This window comes from Theropithecus gelada, chromosome 4 (assembly GCF_003255815.1).
Source record: "Theropithecus gelada isolate Dixy chromosome 4, Tgel_1.0, whole genome shotgun sequence".
NCBI lineage: Eukaryota > Metazoa > Chordata > Mammalia > Primates > Cercopithecidae > Theropithecus > Theropithecus gelada.
In genome coordinates, this window is record NC_037671.1 from 88,472,658 (window position 1) to 88,497,868 (window position 25,211).

General features: G+C 45.0%; 2 protein-coding genes across 5 annotated transcripts in view; one reads left to right on the forward strand and one right to left on the reverse strand.

Moving 5' to 3' along the window:
- The window catches only part of ANKRD6 (ankyrin repeat domain 6), a 202,799-nt gene that overhangs the window by 147,391 nt on the left and 30,197 nt on the right, over positions 1-25,211 (forward strand). For all 4 annotated transcript variants that reach the window (XM_025384541.1, XM_025384542.1, XM_025384543.1 and 1 more), the window contains exons 3-4: positions 17,058-17,156; positions 24,150-24,248. In XM_025384541.1, the coding sequence (XP_025240326.1) occupies positions 17,058-17,156; positions 24,150-24,248 (198 nt within the window). The remainder of the gene's footprint in view (positions 1-17,057; positions 17,157-24,149; positions 24,249-25,211) is intronic.
- LYRM2 (LYR motif containing 2) overlaps positions 22,745-25,211 on the reverse strand; it is a 38,869-nt gene continuing 36,402 nt past the window's right edge. The window contains exon 4 of the transcript XR_003119217.1: positions 22,745-24,230. The gene's annotated coding sequence lies outside the window, so the exon portion shown is untranslated. The remainder of the gene's footprint in view (positions 24,231-25,211) is intronic.

The window sequence follows — 25,211 nt, forward strand, 5'->3', positions numbered from 1 at the left end:
GGGAGGTGCCAGGCAGAAAGTAACTTGCCCATGACCAAAGCAGCAATAGGTGCTAGCCCTGGGAAGGAGCCGGCTTTGTGTGGTCCTGAGGCCCACATGTAGGACACTCCTGACCCTTGTTTCCAGCGCCTCCATCGTCCCTGCCCTTCCACCACTATGCTGACCACCCCTCAGTGCAGACAGAGAAAGAGGCTGTCTGCAGGGCGGGCCAAAGGGACTTTTCTCCTCTGTCCTTGCCTCCTGCACGCCTTTCCCAGAGTTTTATCGCAAGTTCAGAAATTCCTGATGAAGGCGGTGTAGTGTAGAAGGTATGAGCGTGGATGCAGGAGCCAGGTGCTCTGTTTCAAATGCCAACGATATTTACTACATCTATGGTCTTGAGGAAATTACTTTATCTCTGTGCATCATATCATCACCTCTAAAATGAGGATTAAATAATAGTAGCTACCTCATTAGGTTATTTAAGCACTAACTGAATCAATATATGCAAACTACTTAGAACAGTGCTCAGCACATAGTGTCAAATGTAGTAGGCACTGAGGGGATTCTGAGAATGCAACAATGCTAAGAGCTGTGGTCCAAGGCCATTCATTGTTCTCATCTGAAAAATGAGGATAATCTCGACTTCATGAGATTGCCATCAAGACTAAATGAAGGCTGGGTGCGGTGGCTCAAGTCTGTAATCCCAGCACTTTGGGAGGCCAAGGCTGGTGGATCTCTTGAGGCCAGGAATTCGAGACTAGTGAAACTCCATCTCTACTGAAAATACAAAAATTAGTCTGGTGTGGTGGTGCACACCTGTAATCCCAGCTACTTAGGAGCCTGAAGCAGGAGAATCGCTTAAACCCAGGAGGCGGAAGCTGCAGTAATCCAAGATAGTGCCACTGTATTCCAGCTTGGGCCACAGAGCAAGACCCTGTCTCAAAAAAAAAAAAAAAAAGGCTAAATGAGATGACAAAGTGTTTAGCTCAATGTCCAACATTTAATAAAACTATCAGCTTTTTGGAGTAGAAGTTGAGAAGCTGATTCTAAAATTTATATGAAATGCAAGAGACCTAGAATAGCCAAAGCAACATTGAACAGCAAAGTTGAAGGACTTTTGCTACCTGATTTCCAGACATACTAGTATCTTCCAGGCTTACTAGAGGAGTCAAAATTATAGGGACAGAAAATAGATCAGTGATTGCTAGGGGCTGGAGATGGTGGGAAATGATTGACTGCAAAGGAGCAGGAGGGAATTTTGGGTGGGGGGATGAAAATCTTCCATATTTTGTTTGTGGGGTTGGCCGTATACATTTATCCAACCATATGAAAGTGCATACTTTAAAAAAATGAATTTTGTTGAATGTAAATTATACCTCAAGAAACTTGATTTTTTTTTTTTAAAGATAACTCTCCTAAGTGTAATTGTTACAGATGAGGAAACAGAAGCTTCGGGAGGCTGAATAAGTCCTTTGTAGGTTGCTTGTGGTTCCTGTGGGGGTTTTGCATCGTGTTGTCTCCCCATGCTGGTAACTACTGTACTCCAATATAAACTTTCAACTTTTAAAAAGGGAAATGCAAAGAGTTCCACTGTAGTAAAGTAGTAACTTTCCCCAGCGTGAGCACCTGATGGTGTTTGCAGAAATGAAGAGGATGACTGGCTGGTAAATATTTTCTGGCAGCCACTTTCAAGGGAACGCTGCAAGTCAATAAATGGTATACATTCATGGCCTCAAGAAACACAGTGAAAACAGCCTCTGCACTGGGGGACTCTCCTGCTGCCACTTGCTGGGCTTTCTGCTCTGAAACCTGTTTCCAGTTTCGACAAAACCTCACTTCCACGCAGGGTTTGCGACACTGGTGTCCCAAGGCAGGAGAGCAGTGGAAAGGAAGGATCTTTCATGGTGGTCATTTGCTTTGTTTTTGATTTCCTGGTTTGTGTTTAATGTTAGGACTTACCAGAATGGTGTAGCCTGAACTCATGTTTGCCAGCCTGCTGGTTCCTAGTCATTTGCTTTAAGTTGTCACTCCCCAGGACGTGGGGGAAATTGACACTTACAAGGTGGTTGGTCAGGTAAAACTCTTCACTTGGGAGAATGTGTTGTATATAGCATGCTCCTGCCAGAGGACCCCATACACTTATTTTAGTTGGAGTAGGTAATGGTTCTACTACAGAAGGCACAAAGTTTGCCTAGTCCTCCTCCCGTGCTGCCCCCACCGCTTAGTGTTTCCCTCCCTGAAGGCACCTGTTTTACCTGCTTCTTACATTGTTCCTGAGATACTTACGTACATACATGCAAGTAGATGTAGCTCTGTGTGTTTCCCCATTTTATACAAATTGTGGGATACTATACTCTCCTTCATTTTAATTGGCTTAACCAATCCCCTATTGATGAGCATTTAGATTATGTTAATCTCCTGCCCTTACAAAGCATGCTGCAGTGACTCTGTTCGGAGGTTTTATTGCACAGTACGATTATATTTGGGGGATAGATTTCTCTAAGTGGTACTTCTGAGTCAGAGCATGCATCCCCTTGCAATTTTGACAGCTAGAGTTAAATTGCTCTGCAAAGAGGTTGTGCCAGTCTACACTTCACCAGCAGTGTGTGAGGGGCCCGACGGGACTGACCTTTAAACACATGATGCCAGTGGTACCCTGGGCTCTGTCTGCTGCCTCTCCTGACCCTTCACCATCTGAGCTCATCTTACCTGTCTAGCCTTCTCTCCAGGAGCTCTCTGCTAAGGTGCATTTGGCCTGTGTGGCCTCGGTTCCTTTTCACTTCAGCATGCGTTTCGTAGAATTTTCTCTGGGTTGAGTCTGGGGCCAGCTGCCTGGGAATCAAAGAGAAAAGTGGGGGAGTGGCTGATGGGAGGGGAATAGAAGAGGGGATCTCCACACCTCTCCTCCCCTTCCCCATCCCCCATTCCCAAATGGAAAACGGAGTTCCCTCCCAAGACACCTGGGTCTTTTATTCTGACCCCAAGTACCCCAGTGTGTTCTCACATCCAGAGCAAGGGCAGGAGCCCATGCAGGGCTGCTGTAGTGCTTGGTTCTGCTCTGAGTTAGCACATCCACACGCTGTGTGGAGCAGGTGTCTCTTCACTGAAACAAACAGGGCATTGAGGGTATATGGTTACATGGCAGGTCAAACAGAAAATCTGCTTGTGTTCTACAATAGCTAGAAGCATAACCCTGTGGGAAGAAAATCTCAACTGGGAAAACTTAGGCTTTTATAGTTTATCATTAAAAAATCTCTGGGGAAAATTGACATATGGTGCTAATTGTGAGAAAGTTATAAAATGAACATATGCTAACATTTTATTTAACTCATTAATTAAAGAGGAAACTAGTAAGATGTTACAACTGTTTTGAAGGAGAATTGTCAGGCCAGGCCCAGACAATTAAAAAAAAATTTTTTTTGTAGAGATGGTGGGGGTGGAGTCTTGCTATATTAATTGACCAAGCTGGTCTTGAACTCCTTGCCTCAAGAGATCCACCTCAGCCTGCCAAAGAGCTGGGTCCACAGGTATGCACCACCATGCCAGGCTAACTTTTTTTTACTTTTTGTGGAAATGGGGTCTTGCCATGCTGCCCATGCTGTCTTGAACTCCTGGGCTCAAGCAGTCTTCCCACTTCAGCCTCCCAAAGTGCTGCGATTACAGGTATGAGCCACCGCGCCCAGCCCCGTTTTAATTATTTTCAACTGTTCAATCCAGTGGCAGTAATTGCATTCACACAGTTGTGTGATCATCACCACCATCCATTTCCAGATCTTTTTTCATCTTCCCAAACTGTAACTTTATACCCATTAAACACGAACTCCCCTTTTCTCCCTCCCACCCAGCCCCTGCCAGCCACCATTCCACTTTCTGTCTCTATGAATTTGTCATCCATTTTAAAGTCTCTCACAATTTTTCCTTACCAAGAGTAGAGGCAATGAATCACATTTACCATCTTTTCAACACTGCCCAAGTTATTAGCCTCCTTGAGCCTTCATTTCCTGTCTGTAAAATCAGCACAACAGCACTTACCTCAAGGATATGTGGTGAGGATTATATGAGGTAATCCATGCAAAGTGCTTAGAACAGTGTAATTAAGGATGTAGAAAGAGCTCAACGGATGGGAGTTGTTATTATCATGAAGACCATCTCCCCACCTGAGGCAGCTGTCCTCAGAGGCACAAAAGTCAACACTGGTTCTCAGTGTTGACTGCGCATGTGACCCCCTTTAGAGCCTTAAATACTGATGCCCAGGCCCACACCTAGAGGCTGTGGTTTAGTTGGTCTGGGGTATGGCCTGGGCTTGGGATTTTTCAGAGCAGCAAGACAGAGAACCTCTCACTGCTCTTGGTATTTCCCCCTGAGGTTTCAGAGCCTTCCATGCAGGGCAGGACAACACTGTCCATTGAGCACTGGGCCAAGACAGTGGTTAGACATCTGGAAGTTGTGCTGCTCTTTGTAGAATACCATGAAATATTGATATTCTAAATGCCATGATTCAAACTAGAGACAATTTTATCAGCAGGAAAGAAATGTCTCAAATATGGGAAGGCAAAGGTATGCTGTGAATTGTCGTGTGGCTTGTCTATGAGATGACACATGAAAAATTATTGGGTCAATAATATGAGTCTTAAGTGTTAACTTACTGTGATAAGGATGGTAATTAGGCATGCGCCACAGCGACTCATGTTTCTAGCAAAGGTAGGTAGGTGTCCCTAGGAGATGCTCTTTGGAGGAAAAGAGGCAGCGCCTCAGATGAGAGGGATAATGGAAGATTGGTGTGGCAGGTCAGACACGCTGTAATTGAGGAGAACAAGCCTCAGAACTTTGGGGATGGGCCCCCAAAGCTAACTCAGTCATCTTAGGAGAGGCTTTTAGGCTGCTGTTAAAGAATCTAGGTAAGAGTTCGTCCTGAATCTCTTGGCTGCTCTGTCCTGCCCCTCACTGCCTATGCAGAAGTACAATATCTTTTCCTCCTGCCCTCTGTAAAGGCCCACCTTATTTACAGTGGTTCTCAGTGGCAGTGAAGGCAGGCCCTGTTTGCTGCCTGCGTCTCTCCTCAACTCTAGGTAGGCTTGGTGGGAGTTTGGGCCCAGAGGCCCCGCCAACCCCTGAGTGTTCAATCAGCAAGCCATCCACCATCTGCCACCACCGTGATTTGTCCATATTGTATCCTGTTGCCTTAGCAGTCTGCACTTAAAAGTAAGTCTTAACTACACAGCTGAGTGCTTTATAACCCAGATTATGTGCTAGTAAAACTCCCTAAAAACATATATTTAGTAGGTCCTAACCACTCTAGACGAGACATTATAATATTGTGGCACAGCTGGGTGTCAGCGTTTAAAAATCCTCCCTAAATACCTGTATCTTTCTTGAATAAAATGCGTTGGAGGATTACTGGTTTCCAGGCCAGTAATCAGCATGTTGTGAGGCTTGCATGGGTGATTCTCCACATCCACACCCTGGTAGTGCTGTGAAAAGAAGAAGCCAAAGAGGAAAGGAGCTCTCAAAGCCACTGAGCTGCCCACTTGGGCCTCTGCTCAGTGCGTCCATTGGCGAATTCCCTGAGGCCCTCTTAGTAGTTGTCTTCTTTTTCTTTTCTTTCTTTTAAGTTATAATGACTTAGGTTTCAGAAAATAAATTAAGCCAGGAACTTGTCGGGACACTGAAAATTCTTTCTCAGCAGGCCAATCAGTTTGTTTCTAGTGAGAGTGGGCTGTTACATGTTTCCTTGTTAAGCCAATAATTTAGGGTACGTGGGTGAATAGGTAGCAGCTCTACCTAGTGTGCTTTTAGCCAATTGATTGAGCAATGTGTAAGAATTATAAACCATGATCAAGTGAAATTTATTCCAAGTATGCAAGACTGAGTCAACATCAGTGTAATCTGCCATATCAACAAGTGCCTTAGCTCAGGCTGCTATAACAAAATACCACATATTGAGTGGCTTAAACAAAGACACTTATTTTTCACAGTTTTTTAGGATGGGAAGTCTAAGATCAAGGTGCCTACAGATTCAGTTCCTGGTGAGTGCTCTCTTCCTGGTTTGTAGATGGCTGACTTCTCTCTGTGTGGCAGAGAGAGGGGTCTCTAGTCTCTCTTCCTCTCCTTATAGGGACACTAATCTTATCGGGGCCCTACCCTCATTTCCTTATCCAAACCTAATTACCTTCCAAAGGACCCCATCTCCAAATACCAACATATTGCAAGTTAGTGCTTCAAAATACCAATTTTAGGGAGAAACAAGCATTTAGTCCATAACGAGCTAAACAAGAAAAATCATCTGATCATATTAACAGGTACAGAAAAAGAATTTGACAAAACCAAATATCCATTTGGGAAAAGAACTCTCAGAAAACCAGAAATTGAGGAAAACTTTCTCAACGTGATAAAGAACATCTAAAAAAAACCAAGAGCTAACATCATATTTGGTGGTGAGAGACTGAATGTTTTCCTGCTGTCATAAGGAACAAGACAGGGATGTCTGCTCATTCACTACAGTGCTGGAAGTTCTAGCCACCACAGTAAGGCAAGAAGAACGTGAGGAATTTAATCCCCAAAAAAGTCCTAGACATGGATGGTGGGGGTGGTTGCACAACATCATGAATATACTTAATGCCGCTGAATTATACACTTAAAAGTTGTTAAAATGGTAGATTTTATGTATATGCGTATTTGACCACAAATTTATAAATCACACACAAAAAAATGGACCCAAGAAGAAGCAGAAAACTTAGTCTAATTAGCATAGGAAATATTGGAAACACGATTAAAGATGCAACTTTTAGAAAGTACTAGGGCCGGCCAGGTGTGGTGGCTCACACCTGTAATCCCAGCACTGTGGGAGGCCAAGGCAGGTGGATCACTTGAGGCCAGGAGTTCGAGACCAGCCTGGCTAATATGGTGAAACCCCATCTGTAAAAAATTACAAAAGGTAACTGAACTTGGCAACGTGTGCCTGTAGTCCCAGCTACTCAGGAGGCTGAGGCAGAATTGCTTGAACCCGGGAGGCGGAGGTTGCAGTGAGCTGAGATCGCACCACTGCACTCCAGCCTGGGTGACAGAGTGAGAGTCCGTCTCAAAAAACAAAACAAAACAAAAACTAGGGCCAAATGGTTTCATGGTCCTGTTTTATATTTTATCAACAACAAAAAATCCAATGTTATTTAAATTATTGTAAAGCACAGAACAAAATAGAAAGCTGTACTTTTTCACATAGTCAGCACAATCTTAATGTCAAAAACAGATAAATAAGAACAAGAAACAGCAATCTCAATTATAAATATTGATTTTTAAAATTCTTTTTAACATTACCTAATAGAATGCAGCATTTATGAGAAGAATAATACAGTGTGACCAGGTGGGTTCCAGGAATGCAAAGATGGTTCCATAATTCATTAAACCAACAAATTAAAAGAGAAGAACACATGATTATATTAACGGTTGCTGAAAAGGCAGTGATTCTTGTTTTCTGGTTTTTGTTAGAAACCAGAAGAGAAGCAAGAACAGTCCTTATATCCAACCATAGTTCATCGTGCATTGGCCTACCATGCTGTGCTCTGTCAGTGTCAACACATTGAAAAATGTAGTCTGGCCGGGCATAGTGGCTCACACCTGTAATCCCAGCACTTTGGGAGGCCGAGGTGGATGGATCACAAGGTCAAGAGTTCGAGACCAGCCTGGCCAACATGGTGACACCCCATCTCTACTAAGAATACAAAAGTTAGCTTGGCGTGGTGGCACATGCCTGTAATCCCAACTACTCGGGAGACTGAGGCAGGAGAATCATTTGAACCCGGGAGGTGGAGGTTGCAGTGAGCTGAGATCGTGCCACTGCACTCCAGCCTGGGCGACAGAGCAAGACTGTCTTGGGGGAAAAAAAATATAGTCTGGGCCACCACCTGTGAGGAGTGTGTGGGCCATTAACTGATGCCTTACCACTCAACCACTCAGGGACAAGTATACTGTAGAAGATGATGGAATCCTTAATAGCCAGTTTCGTTGCCTGAAATATTTTGGTCCTTCTTGCTGGTGGATCTTTCTAGAAGTTACTGAGTTACCTCAAAAGGAATTCTTGTCTGGGCACAGTGGCTCATGCCTAAAATCCTAGCACTTTGGGAGGCTGAGGTGGGTGGATTACTTGAGGTCAGGAGTTGAAAACCAGCCTGGCCAACAGGTGAAACCCTGTCTCTACTGAAAATACAAAAAAATTAGCTGGGCATGGTGGCGGGCACCTGTAATCTCAGCTACTTGGGAGGCTGAGGCAGAAGAATCTCTTGTACCTGCGAGGCATAGGTTGCAGTGAGTTGAGATCATGCCACTGCACTCCAGCCTGGGAGACACAGTGAGACTCCGTCTCAAAAAAAAAGGCCAGTCACAGTGGCTCACGCCTGTAATCCCAACACTTCAGGAGGCTGAGGCAGGCAGATCACGAGGTCAAGAGATTGAGACCATCCTGGCCAACATGGTGAAACCCCGTCTCTACTAAACATACAAAAATTAGCCGGGCACAGTGGCACATGCCTATAGTCCTAGCTACTTGGGAGGCTGAGGCAGGAGAATCGCTTGAACCCGGGAGGTGGAGGTTGCAGAGAGCTGGGATCACGCCAGTGTACTCCAGCCTGGTGACAGAGCGAGACTTCGTCCCAAAAAACAAAAAAGGAATTATCTTATCAATTAAACCCAATTGTTAGGAATAACTGATTCCTAACAATATACATTTCAAATCACCTCTCCATATAATTTATGATTATTATTATTTTACAGGACCATCCTAATACTTCCATCCTTGTGTGATGGGACTGTTGGCCCCCAGTGCAGGAATTACCATCTGCCCCCATTACATTTTGTCTTTTTAAAATTGGCCTATTTCAATCTGAGATTGTTTTGGATCCTGATTTGTGTCAGCCAAGGAATTTATTCCCTTGCCATTTCTTGTCACCTATTGTCTGATTAAGATATGATGTATCACTCATGTAAGTAGACAAGTAGATAAAACACATTTGCAACAAGGAAAGAAAACTCTGAAAGCTTCTTAAACTATAAATTGTTTTTAAATGTAAAGTTTTATTTTCTTTGATCGATGGTACTTTTTCAGTTTTTTCCTTGAATGTGTTCCATGTTTTCTTGAATGTCTTCATAACTCTGTCTTCATTGAATCATAAGCCTGAGAAGGACTTTGAATTTTTCTGACCAAAATTTACACCATTCCAGGCTGTTGAAGCTCTCAGGGAACACCATCTGTGATAAAAAGGACCCTTGAGACACTTAGAAAAGTTGGTGGGGTCTTCCACTATTTAAAATCTAAACGAGGAGCCAAGTGACCAGAATTCCAGCTATTGCAGTTCTGCCAAAAATAAGATTGGAGACATTGAGAATTCATTTCACCTCTTCAGCCAAATGAAACTCTCAAAGACTCTTCCCATTCTGAACGTTATGTTTGTAAAATATGTGCCACTCTTATTTTAGTAGTGTTACAACTTTCTTGCCTCCTACTACTTCTCTCTTAATGCGACAGATAATATAGGCAGACTGACTCAAAAGACTTGACTCAAAGAAGACTGCATGACCCTGATCCAGTTTCTCATGGGTCTCCTGAAGAAGCTTTATGAAATGATTACACTAATTTAACCTATATTCTTCCCATTACACCATTTCTTCTTGTGTGGGTCACGTCATGCAGCTGCCCTCCTTGTTATAGTCCCTAGTTAAGATGGTTAAATTGTTTTATTGTTTGAGCCAATGAGTCTCAATTCCTTTATACGACCTTTCCCTACTCCCTTCGTTCAGAGTTTCTGCCCTTTTATTCCTTTGACTTCTGCCCCAGGTCTCCTTTTGACTCTGGTCGTATCTGGTCGTAAGAATATCATTGAGACCAAGCACGGTGGCTCACGCCTGTAATTCCAGCATTTTGGGAGGCTGAGGCGGGTGGATCACCTGAGGTCAGGAGTTCAAGACTAGCCTGGCCAACATGGTGAAACACCATCTCGACTAAAAATACAAAATTAGCTGGGTGTGGTGGTGCACACCTGTAGTCCCAGCTGCCTCCCAGCTAAGGCAGGAGAATTGCTTGAATCCAGGAGGCAGAGGCTACAGTGAGCTGAGATTGTGCCACTGCACTCCAGTCTGAGTCAGACAGAGCGAGACTCTGTCTCAAAAAAAAATGGTGTTCCAGGAACGGCTAAGCACCACAACTTTCCTTCTCACTTTTCAGGTGCATTCTGTCGGGCCAGGCCTTGTCCAGGCCTACTCTGTTAGACTTGTCATTCCTGGGACAGGTACTATTGGTCTGAAAGTCCTGCCCTTTAGTAAGTAGGGTCCAAGATACTGAAGCAGGAGCGAGGAGCTGGGACCCAACCTGCCTCCTGGCTGGAGTGATGATGGACCAGGGTCATGGCCCTGGGCTCCCAGGCCCCATGCAGTCAGTGGCAGGGGCAGTTGACTGGCTTGTTTCTGTAGGTTGTAGTTCTCAAATGGCCCTGTTTCGCCTCCCTCCAAGAGTCCTGGCCCCTCCTGGGGAGGGATTTCTAACCTAACGGCTTGGTCTACCGGGAGAGTCCAGGAAGGAGGCTGAACGCCAGTCTGACACCTGCTGGGAACGAAAACACCTCCACTTCCTTTCAGGGTTTCTTTTAAGCCAATCACCTTTGGCTGGGCTCCCTTGTCATTCTCAGTGGTGGGAGATCATTATCTTAACGGGAATCCTCCTCCTGGAAGGTTCCCACTCCCAAGTGGGAGTTGGTCTCTTCAGAGTGAATAGCAGGGACCGTTTCATTCTGGGCATCATTGTGATCACTTGTTCCATGTAATTTATGGCTTACCTGCTGGAATCGGAGTCACTCTGATGTTCCCATGCAGCAGTTATGCTGGAGTTAGATCCACAGGGCTCAGCCTGCCTGAACAAATCACCATCCCGGGCCAGTGCCTCAGTGGTGTTGACAGTGGGGACACGTTTTTGTGGTTGTTGCTTCGCAACATCTCAAGACCCTTTGATTCGGTTCCCTGGAAGCGAGGGTCTGAGTCTGTGCCTCTTCCTGATTGGATCAGAGGGAGATGCAGGAAGTCGGAGTGGATACTGCCTCTTCTCCTCACCCCTGCCGGCCTCAGATGGCCCAGCCTGATACCAGGGCCCCTTGGAGGAACAGCACCTTTAAAGGGTTGAAGGCAGTGGTTCGTAACCTCCAACCACACCTGGAGATGCACTGAAAACGACTGGATAAAAATGATAATAGTTGTACTGGGTTGTGGAATTACAGAGGATATTCTTTTCCATATTTTTAGTAATGTCATTACATTGCTTATATACTCTGAAGATCTGGGAAGCTGTAGGTTGCGGCAAGGTAGTATTTTAGGTGTTTTATATTGATAGGCTGACAAGAGCATCAACAAGAATGTGAAAGAGGTATGGCCCTTGCTGGAGCAGGCCTGAAGGGCAGGTTTAGCCTAAGGACCTGCAGCTGTCCAGGGAGGGTTTATCCTGGCCCCTCCTCATCCCATCCTGTGGTTCTCAACCAGGTCACACATTAGAGTCACCTGGGGAGGCTGTATAAAAACTGCCTGGGCCTCACCACAGCGAGTTGATCAGAGATTCTGGAGGGAGAGGCTTACGCACCAATAGAGAGCGAGGACAACAGACCAACCTCCCCAGGAGAGCCATATGCAGAGAAAATAGAAAACATCTCTCATTGTCCTTGAGATTCTAAAAAAATCAGGTTATTTTTAAACAAACCCCAGAGGTTAGTGGCTGGGCTAAGGTAAAACACCCAAGAACTTGGGAGCTTCCTAGGGGTGAGACATGAAGCCCCTGCTCTGCCAGGGAAGAATTTTGCTCCTACCCTCACCCCCAACACAACCAGTGCAGCGCACAGAGTGGTGGGGAAAGCAGGCAGCTGGGCTCAGATGGCTTAAGGGGTGAATCCAGACTCCATTTACCTGCTGTATAACTTAGAACAAGTGACAGAATCTCCCATGCCTCAGTTTCCTTATCTATGAAATGGGCTCGATAATAGTGTCCACCTCATAGGATAATTGGGAGGATAGAATTAGCGAACATGTGTAAAATTCTTAACGTAGTGCCTTCTACACAATAAATGGACCCAAGCATTCAATAAATTCTGGCCGCTGCTGTCTCTTGCTCTGCTCGATTATTGGTCTCGCTGGGCTCACCAGGGCCTGGGTTGAGTTAAGCTGAACTGATCTTTGAGGATAACTGGGGTAGGACTCAGGATAACTGGGGTAGGACTCAGGGCAAATTGATGCTTTAAAAATTCTTCCCTTTTTTTTCTTTCTTTCTTTCTTTTTTTTTTTCCCAGAGAGAGGGTCTTATTCTGTCGCCCAGACTGAAGTGCAATGGTGCAATCGCAGCTCACTGCAGCCTTGATTTCCCGGGCTCAATCCATCCACCTTCCTCAGCCTCCTGAGTATCTGGGACTACAGGCGCACAAAACGATGCTCAGCTAATTTTTGTATTTTTGGTAGAGATGGGGTTTTGCCATGTTGCCCAGGCTATAGAACTCCTGGGCTCAAGTGGTCCACCCTCCTTGGCCTCCCAAAGTGCTGGGATTACAGGCGTGAATGACCTTGCCTGGCCCAAACTTCTTGTCATTCATAATACATGGCCTTTTTTCCTGTTCCCATTTCTTCCAGCGGCCAGTCCTAGGGGCACGGAAATGGAAATGAGAGCAGTTGCATCCTTAAGTCTAAGTCATTCAAAGCTGCCTCTAAGGATCAATTTTTATTTGCTCCCTTACCCTTAGAGGGGTTCCAGCCTTTCCCATTAGTCAGACATGCCTGGGGGCATTCCTGTGTGCTGGATAGGGGCAACCTCTTCTCCAAAGGGCTCTATTTTTGTTGCTATTTACTACAGAATGTTCTGGAAAACCAAGTACATGTCTGCTGCTTTCTTGCTTTTCTCCTTTGGCAGGTGGCGTGTGTTTAAGAGGGTGGGTCTTGTGCTAGGATAGCCCCAGGGACCAAGGAAACAGCTTCAGCTTCTATAGGAAACCTGTTACTGCCTTTGCTATTGCTGTACTTTAACCAGAGGCCAGAAAAGGAGCCAAGCATGAGCAGGGAACACAGCCCCTCCTCAGAAAAACTCCTGTGCCATTGTTGTAGCTCAGCTCCTGAAGCTCTCAGGATGTCACATCACCTTGCTGACAGGAAGCCTGAGTGCTGTGGGAGGCCAGGAGCATTGCTGGAGAATCAGGGAAGTCACAGTTTGGAGAATGGTGTTCTCAGTGAAGAACGCCCTTCCAAGAAGAGACACGGAGACTGGGAACCACAGTTTACATTTCAAAAATGGAAGTGGACAAGCGGGCCAGGACTGGCTGATGGGAACCTGGACCCTCCAGCCATAGCCCTTCTGGTTGGAAGAGATCCAACTCTTCACCCAGATCCATTTGACTTTGGAAATATCTCACTGGTCTTTGCGAAGGCAAAGGTGTGGGGTGTCGAAGAGGAGAGGGAACAGTTGGGGTGTACTCTGGGTTGGGGGCTAAGGACAGCTGGAGGGAAGGGAAACCCATGCTGGATGGTGGATGTTACCTCGTCCTTATTTCAAGCCTGTGGAGTGGGCAGCAGAGGTTATTCCTGTTTTACAGATGAGAAAACAGGCTTAGTTTAGGGGATTAAGCACCAAATGACACAGGAGTTATTGGTCAGAGCTGGGATTCAAACTAAGCTCTGATGCCTCTGGCCTTTTGTGTCTCCACTGGTGGTTCTTTGTTGACTTTGGATTAAAAAGGTGTCTCCAATCTAGGCCTATCCTGTTTGTAATTTAGAATTTCTAAAGTGCCCTCCCAGAAGTGATCTTCTTTGAACCCGTCTTCATCCTTTTGGGCTTCTCTAACAAGGTAACATAGAGTAAGTAGTTTAAACAACAGACATTTTCTCCTCATGGTTCTGGGAGCTGGGAATTCCATGGTCAGAGTACCAGGAGGTACTCGGGCATCTGAGATCCCAAGCACGGCAGGAGGATCTCTTGAGACACAAAAAAGAACCCCTTGCCAGGCACGTGGCTCACACCTGTAATCCCAGCACTTTGGGAGGCTGAGGCAGGAGGATCATTTGAGGTCAGGAGTTCAAGACCAGCCTGGCCAACATGGTGAAACCCGTCTCTACTAAAAATACAAAAATTAGCCGGGGGTGGGGCACGCACCTATAGTCCCAGCCACTTGGGAGGCTGAGGCGAGAGGATTGCTTGAACCTAGAAGGCGGAAGTTGCAGTGAGCCAAGATCATGCCACTGCACTCCAGCCTGGATAACAAAGCAAGAACACCATCTCAATTTTTAAAGTACTCCTGGGTCTGTTGGCCCCTTTCCAGCCTCCCCAGGCAGCTTTTCTTCATGCTGGTCTGTATTTTCCAGCTGCCCAGAAGCACTTGTGTCCCACCATGCTGTCACCTCTCTCATAGCATACACCTCTCTGTCCTCATGTGATGAACCCCCCTTTGTTTCAGAATGTCTTAGGAAACTTTGTGAAGGGCACTTTACTCAATGTCAGGAAGTCCTTGACAAGGATATGTGGTGACAGATGGAGCTGAGGACCAGGCCCAGCCAGTGGAACCTGGTCATGCCACTCTGTCTGATCAGTTATGATTTCACTGGAAGAATTGAGATGGGGAGCACACGGCTGAGCACAGTCACCACCAGAGAAAGGTCACTCTTCATCTCACATGCTGCCTTTTTACGAAGGCTTTTTATAGCCCACTTTTTTTGGGGTGTGATTAAAGTAAGCTCTGACCTCTTTCCTGAATCATTCTAGTGCTTTGGTCACATTTCATGGGGAGAAATTAAGATCCCTTGTTTGTTATCTCTGTTTTCCTCCATGGCTCATGGCCCATTACCCGTGGCAAACTAGTGCTTTCTTCAAATCATAAATGTGTATCCTGCTAGAGTATCAATAAAGGCCTTTGGGAAGACCTTAGGGGTGTGCTTCAGCGTGGGTGGGGCCATGGTTCAATGATGTTTGAATGTTTCTTCACAGTAAAACTTGTAGGGGAAAGCAAAGGAAACATGTTTGCTTTAGAATTGGAAGAATTAGGAGTTTGGCAGGGCAGTTCTCTAGACAGAAGCTGATTCGCATCAAAAAGTGTTATTTCTTCTGGATGTCACCCTTGATGTGGCACCTTGGGAGCCGACATGCTTAGGGCAGTTGAAGCGAATGGTCTTCTCTATGACCCAGCAACAGGGCTAAGACGCCTACTCAGGTGCACATACTAATGTGTTCTGCAACCTCCTGGCAATAGCCTGGGTGCCCATCAGGAGGAGGATGAATAAATAATTAATAAGTGAAGCAGAACTACATGAACAACGTGAAAAAAAATCTCAAAAATATAAGGTTACACACACACACACACAAAAAATGCCAATTTATATCGTGTAGTTGAAAACTAGGCCAGGCACAGTGGCTTCAATCTCAGTACTTCGGGAGGCCGAGGTGGGCAGATCACTTGAGCCCAGGAGTTCAAGACCAGCCTAAGCAACATGGCGAAACCCCATCTCTACAAAAAATAGAAAAAAATTGGCTGAGCATGGTGACGCATGCCTGTGGTCCCAGGTACTTGGGACACTGAGGTGGGAGGATCTCTTGAGCCAAGAGGCTGAAGCTGCTGTGAGCCATGATCATGCTACTACATTCCAGCCTGAGCAGCAGAGTGAGACCCTGTCTCAAAGAAAAAAAAACCTATTTATGTAAGGTTTGAAACAAGCAGCACAATGTTTATATATATTGTCTGTGGCTACAAACATGTAGTAAAAAATATAATGAAAAGCAAAGGAATGATGAATACCAAATCTGAGAGAGTGGTTACCTCTGGGAATGGAAGAGAAATGAGACCTGGGAGTTGTTCACAAAGAATGTCAATGATTTATCTTTTTTCCTGAAATAGTTGGTGGCTATGTGAAGTTTAGAATATTACTTACACTTTTTAGTGGTTGAAATACTTCATAATTTTAGTTTAGTGTTTTTGTTTGTTTGTTTTTTAAGGCAGGGTCTTGCTCTGTTGCCCAGGCTGAAGTACAGTGGTACAGTCACAACTCACTGCAGCCTCAACCTCTTGGGCTCAGGTGATCCTCCCACCTCAGCCTCCTAGGTAGCCGGGACTATAAGCACATGCCACTATGCCCAGCTAATTTTAAAAAAAGAAAAATTTTTTATAGAGATGGAGTCTCACTGTGTTGCCCAGGTTGGTCTCAGACTCCTGGCATCAAGTGATCCTCCCACTTCAGCCTCCCAAAATGCTGGGATTACAGGTGTGAGCTACCACACCCAGAGTAGAATTTGTTTTTAAAAAGAGGAAGAACCGGCCAGTCATGGTGGCTCATGCCTGTAATCCCAGAACTTTGGGAGGCCAAAGCGGGTGGATCATTTGAGGTCAGGAGTTCAAGACCAGCCTGGCCAACATGGTGAAACCCTGTCTACTCGAAATATAAAAATTAGCGAGGTGATAGTGGCGTGTGCCTGTAATTCCAGCTACTTGGGAGGCTGAGGCAGGAAAAATCACTTGAGCCTGGGAAGCAGAGGTTGTGGTGAGCCGAGATGGTGTCACCGCACTGCAGTCTGGGCGAGAGTCAGACTGTGTCTCAAAAAAAAAAAAAAAAGAGGAAGAACCTTTCCTAATCAGTTCAATCAACAGTTTTAATTTTCAGGTGTTACTAACTGGACTCTTCTGGAGCTGATGACCATGACATCTTGCTGTTCTCCCGCCTCTTGCCCAGATTCATCATGGCCACTTCATCATTCCTCAGTATTAGCACCAGTGAGAAATTAAGAGAAGGCACAAAACCCCTCATTTTGCTACTTGATAGTCTGATGAGTAGAGAGTAGAAATAATGCACTAAAGGAAATCTTCACATTTTGAGCATATCGTGTTCATTGATTACAATGACAATAGCCAATGTTAACTGAGACAAACTTGAATTTTGGTTAACCCATAAGAATCTCCTGCCAATCCAAAGGGGCAGGAGGGAGTGGTCATCCAAAAGCCCCCATGCAAACCTTGCTCTAGGCCCTCTGTCTCCCAAGGGAGTAGCTTTGATGACTTGTTCTGAAATCATTGCTCGCTTTGCATTCACAGCATGGCCGGACTCCCCTGCATCTTGCTGCCAATAAGGGCCATCTTCCTGTGGTCCAGATCTTGCTGAAGGCTGGCTGCGACCTCGATGTCCAGGATGATGTGAGTAGAAACCATCATTCTATTGGGTTGAGTTGGCAGGGGAGCTTGTCTGGCTAGAAATCCACAAAGTATAAGCTGTGAGATGGGAGGGCAGTAGATGCTCTCCCAGCACGTTTTAGCTGCATCTTGGTCTCTGTGGTGGTGAGAACTTCCTCTTGAAGACCTGCTCTGAGGCCCATTCTCAGTAGCAAGTTAGAGTTTGGGAGTGTGGGGTGGTTCTCCTATCATGGTTCACTTCCTGTCTATTATTCAAGTGATCACTTCCTGTCAATGTACAAAATGCCTCAAAGGGGATTTTTGCCTGTGTCCTGTCTCAGCATAAAGAGACGCACACACGTACATCAGTGAGTATGGGCAAGACCTGCTGGAAATGTGTGTCAATGACCAAATTTATTGAAGGAAAAATGGAGGTTAAAAACTTAATTTTTTTCTCATCTTAATTTCTCTTGGTCAGTGAATATGACATGGAAAAATGATCTATTCAAGATGGGGAGCTGGGGGAAAACACAGATCTTATAGAATCTAAGAAAAAGGAGGCCTCCAGAAAGAGTTTACTCTGGCACCATGCTATTATTGAGACATGGCCATCAGCCAACTCAGCTCTGAGTCTATTCATTCAGATTATCTAGAGATGGACTCTGATTGGCTCCTCTGACATCAAGTGGCCAATCCTGAGTGAGTCAGTGGTGGCTAGGATGGAGTCACACAGTAGAGTGGGCTGTCCTCTTGGGTCTTTGGAGAAGGCGGTTCTCTAAGAAAGGACCATATAAATTGTCCTCCAACAGCTATTAGGAAAAGGCCCTTTGATAATACAGTTGAAAACTATTTTTAGAAATGGTTGCAACACTAATTCATGTAGTAGAACTCTAAGAAATAAGAACTTTTGTGGGGAACACAGAATCTTGGAGTGTTTGCACTTATAACCTCTTCCAAATTCACCTTTAATAACTGTAGTTATAAGAGTGTGATTCAAATTTCAAACCTTCAGCTGTGCTACAGTGTGGTTTACTAAAGTGCTTCTAGTCTTCTTTGGGTCTATGTATAATGTCATAAAACTTGGCAAACACACAGTAAGAACAGTATTTGCAAAGAAATAACTAAATATGCATGGGCAGAAGGCCATCCAGTGTCTTTCATAAATCTCTGGTTATATCTGGAACTTGTTGGGTCATCAAGGATGTTATTTTCAAAAAATGCTGATTTAGCTTTAAGCTGTTGATTTCTACCTTGGGTCATAATACTTTTTTTATTTTCCTGCACTGTGGTCATCATAACATTCTCAACTATATCATACCTTAGATGACAGGAGCAAAAATACAAGGAGAGAGAAAAGATTTTGACCATAGAAAAGGTGGGGCACTGAGTTTTTACTGGTGCAAACATGTTGGGATGCATTTGGTCTTCTCTTCGCATAATTAAAGGCTTTTCTTGCCACAGTGGCAAGGCCAAAATGTCAGGCGTGCTAACCCATTCCAACCTGATACCCCTGCCTCACATCGTGGTCTCTAAGTATCACTGTATTCTCATGCAGCAAAGCCCTTGCTGATTTCCTAGAACTGCTGCTGTTTATACCAGGCAAGGTAGGAAGTGAAACAGGCAAGAATTTTTTTAGGTAGCCAAAGTGAGACGTGTCAGCAGAAGAAAAGCCAGCTCTACTTTTAGACAGAAAGATCCCCTTTTATTTATTGAAGTTATTTTCTTGCATCTTTTCCTTGTCCTAGACAGACAATGCATATATTGCTTCTCCCAGATAAATTAAAACAAAAATACAACAACAAGAAACAGTTGGGAGTGGAGAAGGTAGAATTGACCTTCACTAGTTCTGAAGAAATGTATTTACCATCATATGATCCATGCCTGTTCTCTGTATATTTACCATGCTGTTGATGGCCAGCCTTGAAATACATGCAAGAACCCAAGGAAGAAAACTCTTGATGTGTGTCCTTTAAAGAATCTAGGAGATCAGTTATTTGAAAAAAATCTCAGAAGTTACCTGTCTTGGATGGTGGGTAGAAACAGAATGTTAATGATATGAAGAATTTACTCCTAACTTCATATTCTACAGATACCGATCTTTATGGCATGGTAAGGACTGAGAATTAGTTGAAGAATGACCTCCAGTGACCTGGAGTGGGATTATTATGAATTTCAACCTGTGGAAACCAGTTCTTTATATTATGCAACTCCAGGAGCAAATTCTCTCTTGCTTCCCGCCAATCCTGTCAACTCTCATTGGAGCGCTGATGCCATCTCTGATTGGTCAATGAGCAATCACATAGCCCCCGCCTCAGAAATAGTCCAGGATGCTGTGGCCGCAGTGAAAGCCATGAAAGAAGATAAAAATAAGAAAAACCACAGAGGGAAGGTTAGGAAGGACCCTAGAAGATCAGAAAGAGAAAAAGAGGTCAGCAACTTGCTTTACACACCTAACCTGTCTTGAGCTTCCTTGCAGTATGTCTGCATATGCCACATGGGGGTGATTCCTCCTGAAGAGGGGCACACTGCACCCTTGCATGATGAGAATTTCCTCCATAAGCATGGCCTTTGGAATATGCCAACACTACACTCACTCTTTTTCACCATGTAGGAAAGAAAAATAACAGTATTTCAAAACAAGGATTTAGACCTTATAGGCACCAAAGCTCTTAAAATCCCAAAGTGAGAAACACTGTCTCAGAAAAACTGAGAGCTGGCAGTTCACATACTTTGCAAATAGGTCAACGTGTTCCAAATCAACGTGCCAAACTGCAAGGTTGCAGGCCCTTCAGGTTTCCAGCTACAGCGTCTTTCCTTCTGCTTCTTGTAGTTAATCATTCAACAAATGCTTTTGGGGCAGCTCTAGTGGCTATGCTTTACTTTATGAAAGAGGCAGTCCCAACCCCACAGATGCATCTGACCTTTTCTGGGGCTTGTCTTAAGGTTAATGACTTCACAGGATGGAAGCAGCTTGGGGTGAGTGCAAAGAGCCTCGACAATTTGATTTCTGGTCCAAGCATGCTATCCTAGGCTTATCAATAAAATGAGAGAATTAGACATCAATAAAATGAGAGAATTAGACTTGGCACACAGGAGGGAGTCAATAAATATTCAGGCCAGGCCTGGTGGCTCACACCTGTAATCCCAGTGCTTTGGGTGGCTATGGAGGAAGGATCGCTTGAACCCAGGAGTTGGAGACCAGCCTGGGCAACATGGCAAAACTCTATCTCTACCAAAAATAAAAAAATTAGCTGGGCATGGTGGCAAATGCCTGTGGTCCCAGCTGCTCAGGAGGCTGAAGTGGGAAGATTGATTGAGCCTGGGAGGTGGAGGTTGCAGTAAGCTGAGATCATGCCACTGCACTCTAGCATAGGTGACAGAGTGAGACCTTGTCTCAAAATGAATGAATGTTCACCGAATAGATAATTCAGTAAACACTGTTGAGAGTGCTCTACCTTTTCCCAGCATTTCAGAATTTCATGATTGACTTAGGTGTCATATACAAGTAAGAATTATGTCAAAGTAGCCACTTGTAAGTGTTGAGGCCACATCTTGTTCTTCTCTGTGTCATTTCAAGGAGGAAATGTTTCAATGGTAAATTTTAATGTTATAGGAGGAAAGAGTCCATTTGTAGGTAACTGACCCTGTTTCCACTGAGGGCCTCAAGGTGCTAAATTGTTTGTGTTGTATTCTAAGGAAGACTAGATCCCAGACGATAACCTGAGGCAACCATTGTTTACATGTTTCATGTCCCTCACCTCAGAGCCTTTAATTCTCATCTTGGTGACTTGAGAAGGCCGGGTTTTTCAAAGCCTGAGAAAGCTATTGCTCAGTCCTCCAGAACCATTCCAGCTAGTGTCAGCACAGTAGCAGTCCGGCCAAGGACAGCCACTTTGGGTAGGAAGAGTCCGAGCCTGGCCTGACAGCGGTGTTTATCTGACCTGGGCTCTCAGTGAGGTCTCTGTCTGAGAGGACAGCGGGATGGGGAGCTATGGCCTGGAGACAGGCAGGACAGCCAAAAGGTCCCCCAGAGGAAGGGGTGTGCAGGACCTGTGCCAGCAGCTTAGTACAATTTGTGTTCTCTCCGCAACCTCACACAAGATCTCCTTGAGTCTTGCTAGTCTGGAAATTTCCTCCTAAGGTCTGAACTGAAAGTTAGATTGAGTTGCTTACATTGAGCTAGAGTTTCACAAGGAAAATTTTCTCAAAGGCAGCAAATAGAGTAGATTGATGATGAAAGCAAGTAATAAATACTTCGGTGCCATTCTGGCTCCAAAGATGCCTCAACTCATAATTTAGAGGGCAGCTTGTGAAACATGATAAAAACATTTGACCTAAACCACAGCTTAGGTTAGACTGTGCCCTATCATCCCGTGAAGGCCCTTCGTGAAGTAATTTGTACAGCAAGAGTGGCTAACATGACTCATATGCTCAGGGCTTGTTGCTCACACTTTATAAAAAATACAGAGTGGTAAGTTTTGTCCTGGAAAAAGGTTGTTTGTATTGGTCCAAAGAGCACTAGAGTGTAGGTAGTTTGTGGTTATATTTAAAAGCCTGTAAGAAGTGGAAATCTAACCAAGTCAGTACTACCCTGAAAGCGTGAGCTGCAATCGCATGGTTCTTGCTAAGAAGCGCACCGTCTTTCTCAGCAGGTCAGTGATCATCAATCGCACCAGAGGCCTATTTTGGGAAACTCCATCACCATTCTGATAGGGAAATGGGAAGTCTTGGAAATCTTATGGAAATTTTAAAAAGTTGAGACTTGGGGCCAGGCACAGTACAGTGGTTCACGCCTATAATCCCAACACTGGGAGGCCGAGGTGGGCAGATCACTTGAGGCCAGGAGTTCAAGTCCAGCCTGGCCAACATGGTGAAACCTCATCTCTACTAAAAATACAAAAAAAATTAGGCATGTGGCAAGTGTCTGTAATCCCAGCTACTCTGGAGGCTGAGGCAGAAGAATTGCTTGAACCTGGGAGGCAGAGGTTGCAGTGAGCCAAGATGGCGCCACTGCACTCCATCCTGGGTGACAGGGTAAGACTGTCTCAAAACAAAAACAACAAGTTGAGACTTGGGCAGTATCTCGTATGATTACTAGTTTCCTTGTCTAGAACTATTTGTAATAGGTCTCAGGTAGATAGCATAAATGGCACAGCCTACCTCCTGCAGCCACTGACCCAGCGGCCACGTTCTTCTTTTAACCACAGCAAGGGTTCTCTTTGAATAAAGGGCCTGGGAAGGTGGATGAGAAGACGACCAGCCTGAGCCTAACTGATAACGGGAATAATAGTTTGGGATGCTGAAGGGTGAGGGTCGGTGGTGGCAGTGCTGAGGACTGTGACCTGTCCTCAGTGTCCTGACCCCCTCACTGCAGAAATTCCTTACCTTCCGCAAATGAACAGTGGGAAGAGTGTGTGACAGGGACAGTCCTGTTACTGGGGTATTGTTTCTGCTCAGACTTCTAATAAGTGGTGGTTTTTCCTGATGCTAAAAGTTATCTGTGTTAAATATAAAAAGCTGGAAAATATTAAAAAGTATAAAAAGAAAAGTTAAAAGAGAAAAATCCTCTCATGGATTTTTAAAGGGAGACTTTTTTAATTTTAAGAAAGCAATTTTGAGTTTTAACTAGGATTTTTTTATTGCAATAAAATATACATAGCATTAAATTTACCATCTGAACGTATTTACGTATACGGTTCAGTGGCATTAATTACACTCACATTGTAGTGCAACCATCACCACCGTCTATCTTTAGAACTTTGTTACAGATTACATGTTTTTAGTGTGCATTGTCGTTTGTTATAGATCCGGGGAGTTTAATAAGTAAAATCAGTATTTCGTTAAGGTTGTTAATAGGTAGCAGTGCATCCTTCTTTTTAAAAATCTGTTTTATCTTATGATGACCTCTGTCCTCTCTTGGGCCAAGCACCAGGGATGCCCCAGAATGTTTCCTTTGCCCCTCTGGTGCTCTGCCAGGAAACTTCACAAAACTCTGACCAACCAAATCATAGTATCCAAGAAGGGAACGGAGGGACCCTGGGGATCATCCAGGGTGACACACCTGAGGTCCAGCAGGGTGACAGGCTTCTAGCAAGCTGTGCACAGCCCAGGCCTACTGACCCCTTGTCTCGTGCTCATTGCTTTCCACCAGAGCATTTCCTCACTGCCCACCCATCCTCCCTTTCAAGGCTGGACCACAGGCTCAGCTTGGTTTACCTCAACTTAGCTTCCTGAGGACCTGTCAGAGATAAAGGGTGCTCTTAGAGACTTCAGAACTCTCCTGTTACAGTCTTGACCTACTTACCTCTGAGAGTGTTTCATCCTTCACTCAACTGCAATTAGGAAGAGTCAAGTTCCCTTTGGTGCCTAAAGGAGAACAACGGCCGGCAATCCCAGGAATCTGATCACAGAGAAAAGGGCTCAGAGTGCAGCATAAATCAGTGAGGATGTTGTCATGAAATCTCTGAAGAGGCTCCTTAGAAACATGCAGTGATAGCTGCAGGCCCTGGAGTCCTCAGATGAAATAGGGCAAACCCCTGCATTGCTCTTGACTAGTACAAGTCAATGAACAAATGACTCACCTGTCATCAAATCATGAGTGCTGCTAACTGGCAGTGGTCCCCCTGCAAACTGGGAACTCGACAAGCATTGCTGCTTTAATTGCATAGCACACACCTGCCCTCACACCCACTCTTCACACCTATGATAGTCACGTCCCCTGGATGGCAGGAGAGAGCCTGACCCTCATTCTGAGGTTGGCTTTGTGGCCGAGGGCTATTCTTGCTGTTGGCTTAAGGTCTCCCTCTTAGTTTATGAACCAGACTGCTCTGCCAGTATGCGTTGTCTACTAACAAGACCACAAAGCCCGCCTTGCCTGTGGTAACCAAGCCCTTCTGCGAATAACCACTCTGCTCTGTGTGGGGATGGGAGGGGCCCTTGTGTCCAAGTGTCAAGTGAGTAGTGCAAGCAGGGGGTGCAGGGGAGTTGACTGCTGTTCCTGCCTTTGTGTCATTGCAGGGGGACCAGACCGCCTTGCACCGGGCCACAGTGGTCGGGAACACAGAGATCATCGCGGCACTCATCCACGAGGGGTGTGCCCTGGACAGACAAGACAAGGTGAGTGGGCACTGAGCTTGCTTACTCCTCAAGGTGAGGGAAGCTAGTGGCTCGAGGGAGCTGGAGGAGCCCACTCTGGAAACTTTTGAGTCCTCAAGATATTATATTTCCTGTCTTACCACTTATGATTTAACATGATTAAATCAGCCCAAAATTCCTTTGAAACAGTATCCCAGCCAATTGTAATTTTTTTTTTTTTTTTGAGAGAGGGTCTCACTCTGTTGCCCAAACTGGAGTGCAATGGCATGATCATAGCTCACTTCACCTGGAACTTCTGGGCTCAAGCGCTCCTCCCACCTCGTCCTCCCAAAGTGCTGGCATGAGCTACTGTGCCCAGCTGCCAATTGTATTTTTTTTTAAATCTTTTTCCTTGTTCTATGGCATCAGTGACAACCACATAAATCTTAAATGGTAAAGAAAAAAATCTAGAAATAAGGACCTGTGTAGGCCTGGGTGGGGGTGGGGGCAAGGGATGTACCCCCAGACTTTCTCTTTACTTTCTTAGATAAGTGAGCAAGTTAATTTCTTTAAACTGTATTGCAGGAAAAAAAGTAAGCTCAATTGGGCCAAACGCAGTGGCTCATGGCTGTAATCCCAGCACTTTAGGAGGCTAAGGTGGGAGGATTGCTTGAGGCCAGGACTTCAAGACCAGCCTAGTCAACATAACCACTGTCTCCACAAATAATTTGAAAATTAAAAATATATATATATTAGCAAGGCGTGGTAGTGCACACCTGTAGTCCCAGCTACTCAGGAAGCTGAGATGGGAGGATTGCTGAGCCCAGGAAGTTGAAACTGCAGTGAGCCATGATCACGTTACTGCATTCCAGCCTGGACGACAGAGTGAGACCTTGTCTCTAAATAAATAAATAAATAAATAAGATAGATAGCAAAATTGGCCAGGCGCAGTGACTCACGCCTGTAATCCCAACACTTTGGGAGGCCAAGGCAGGCAGATCACCT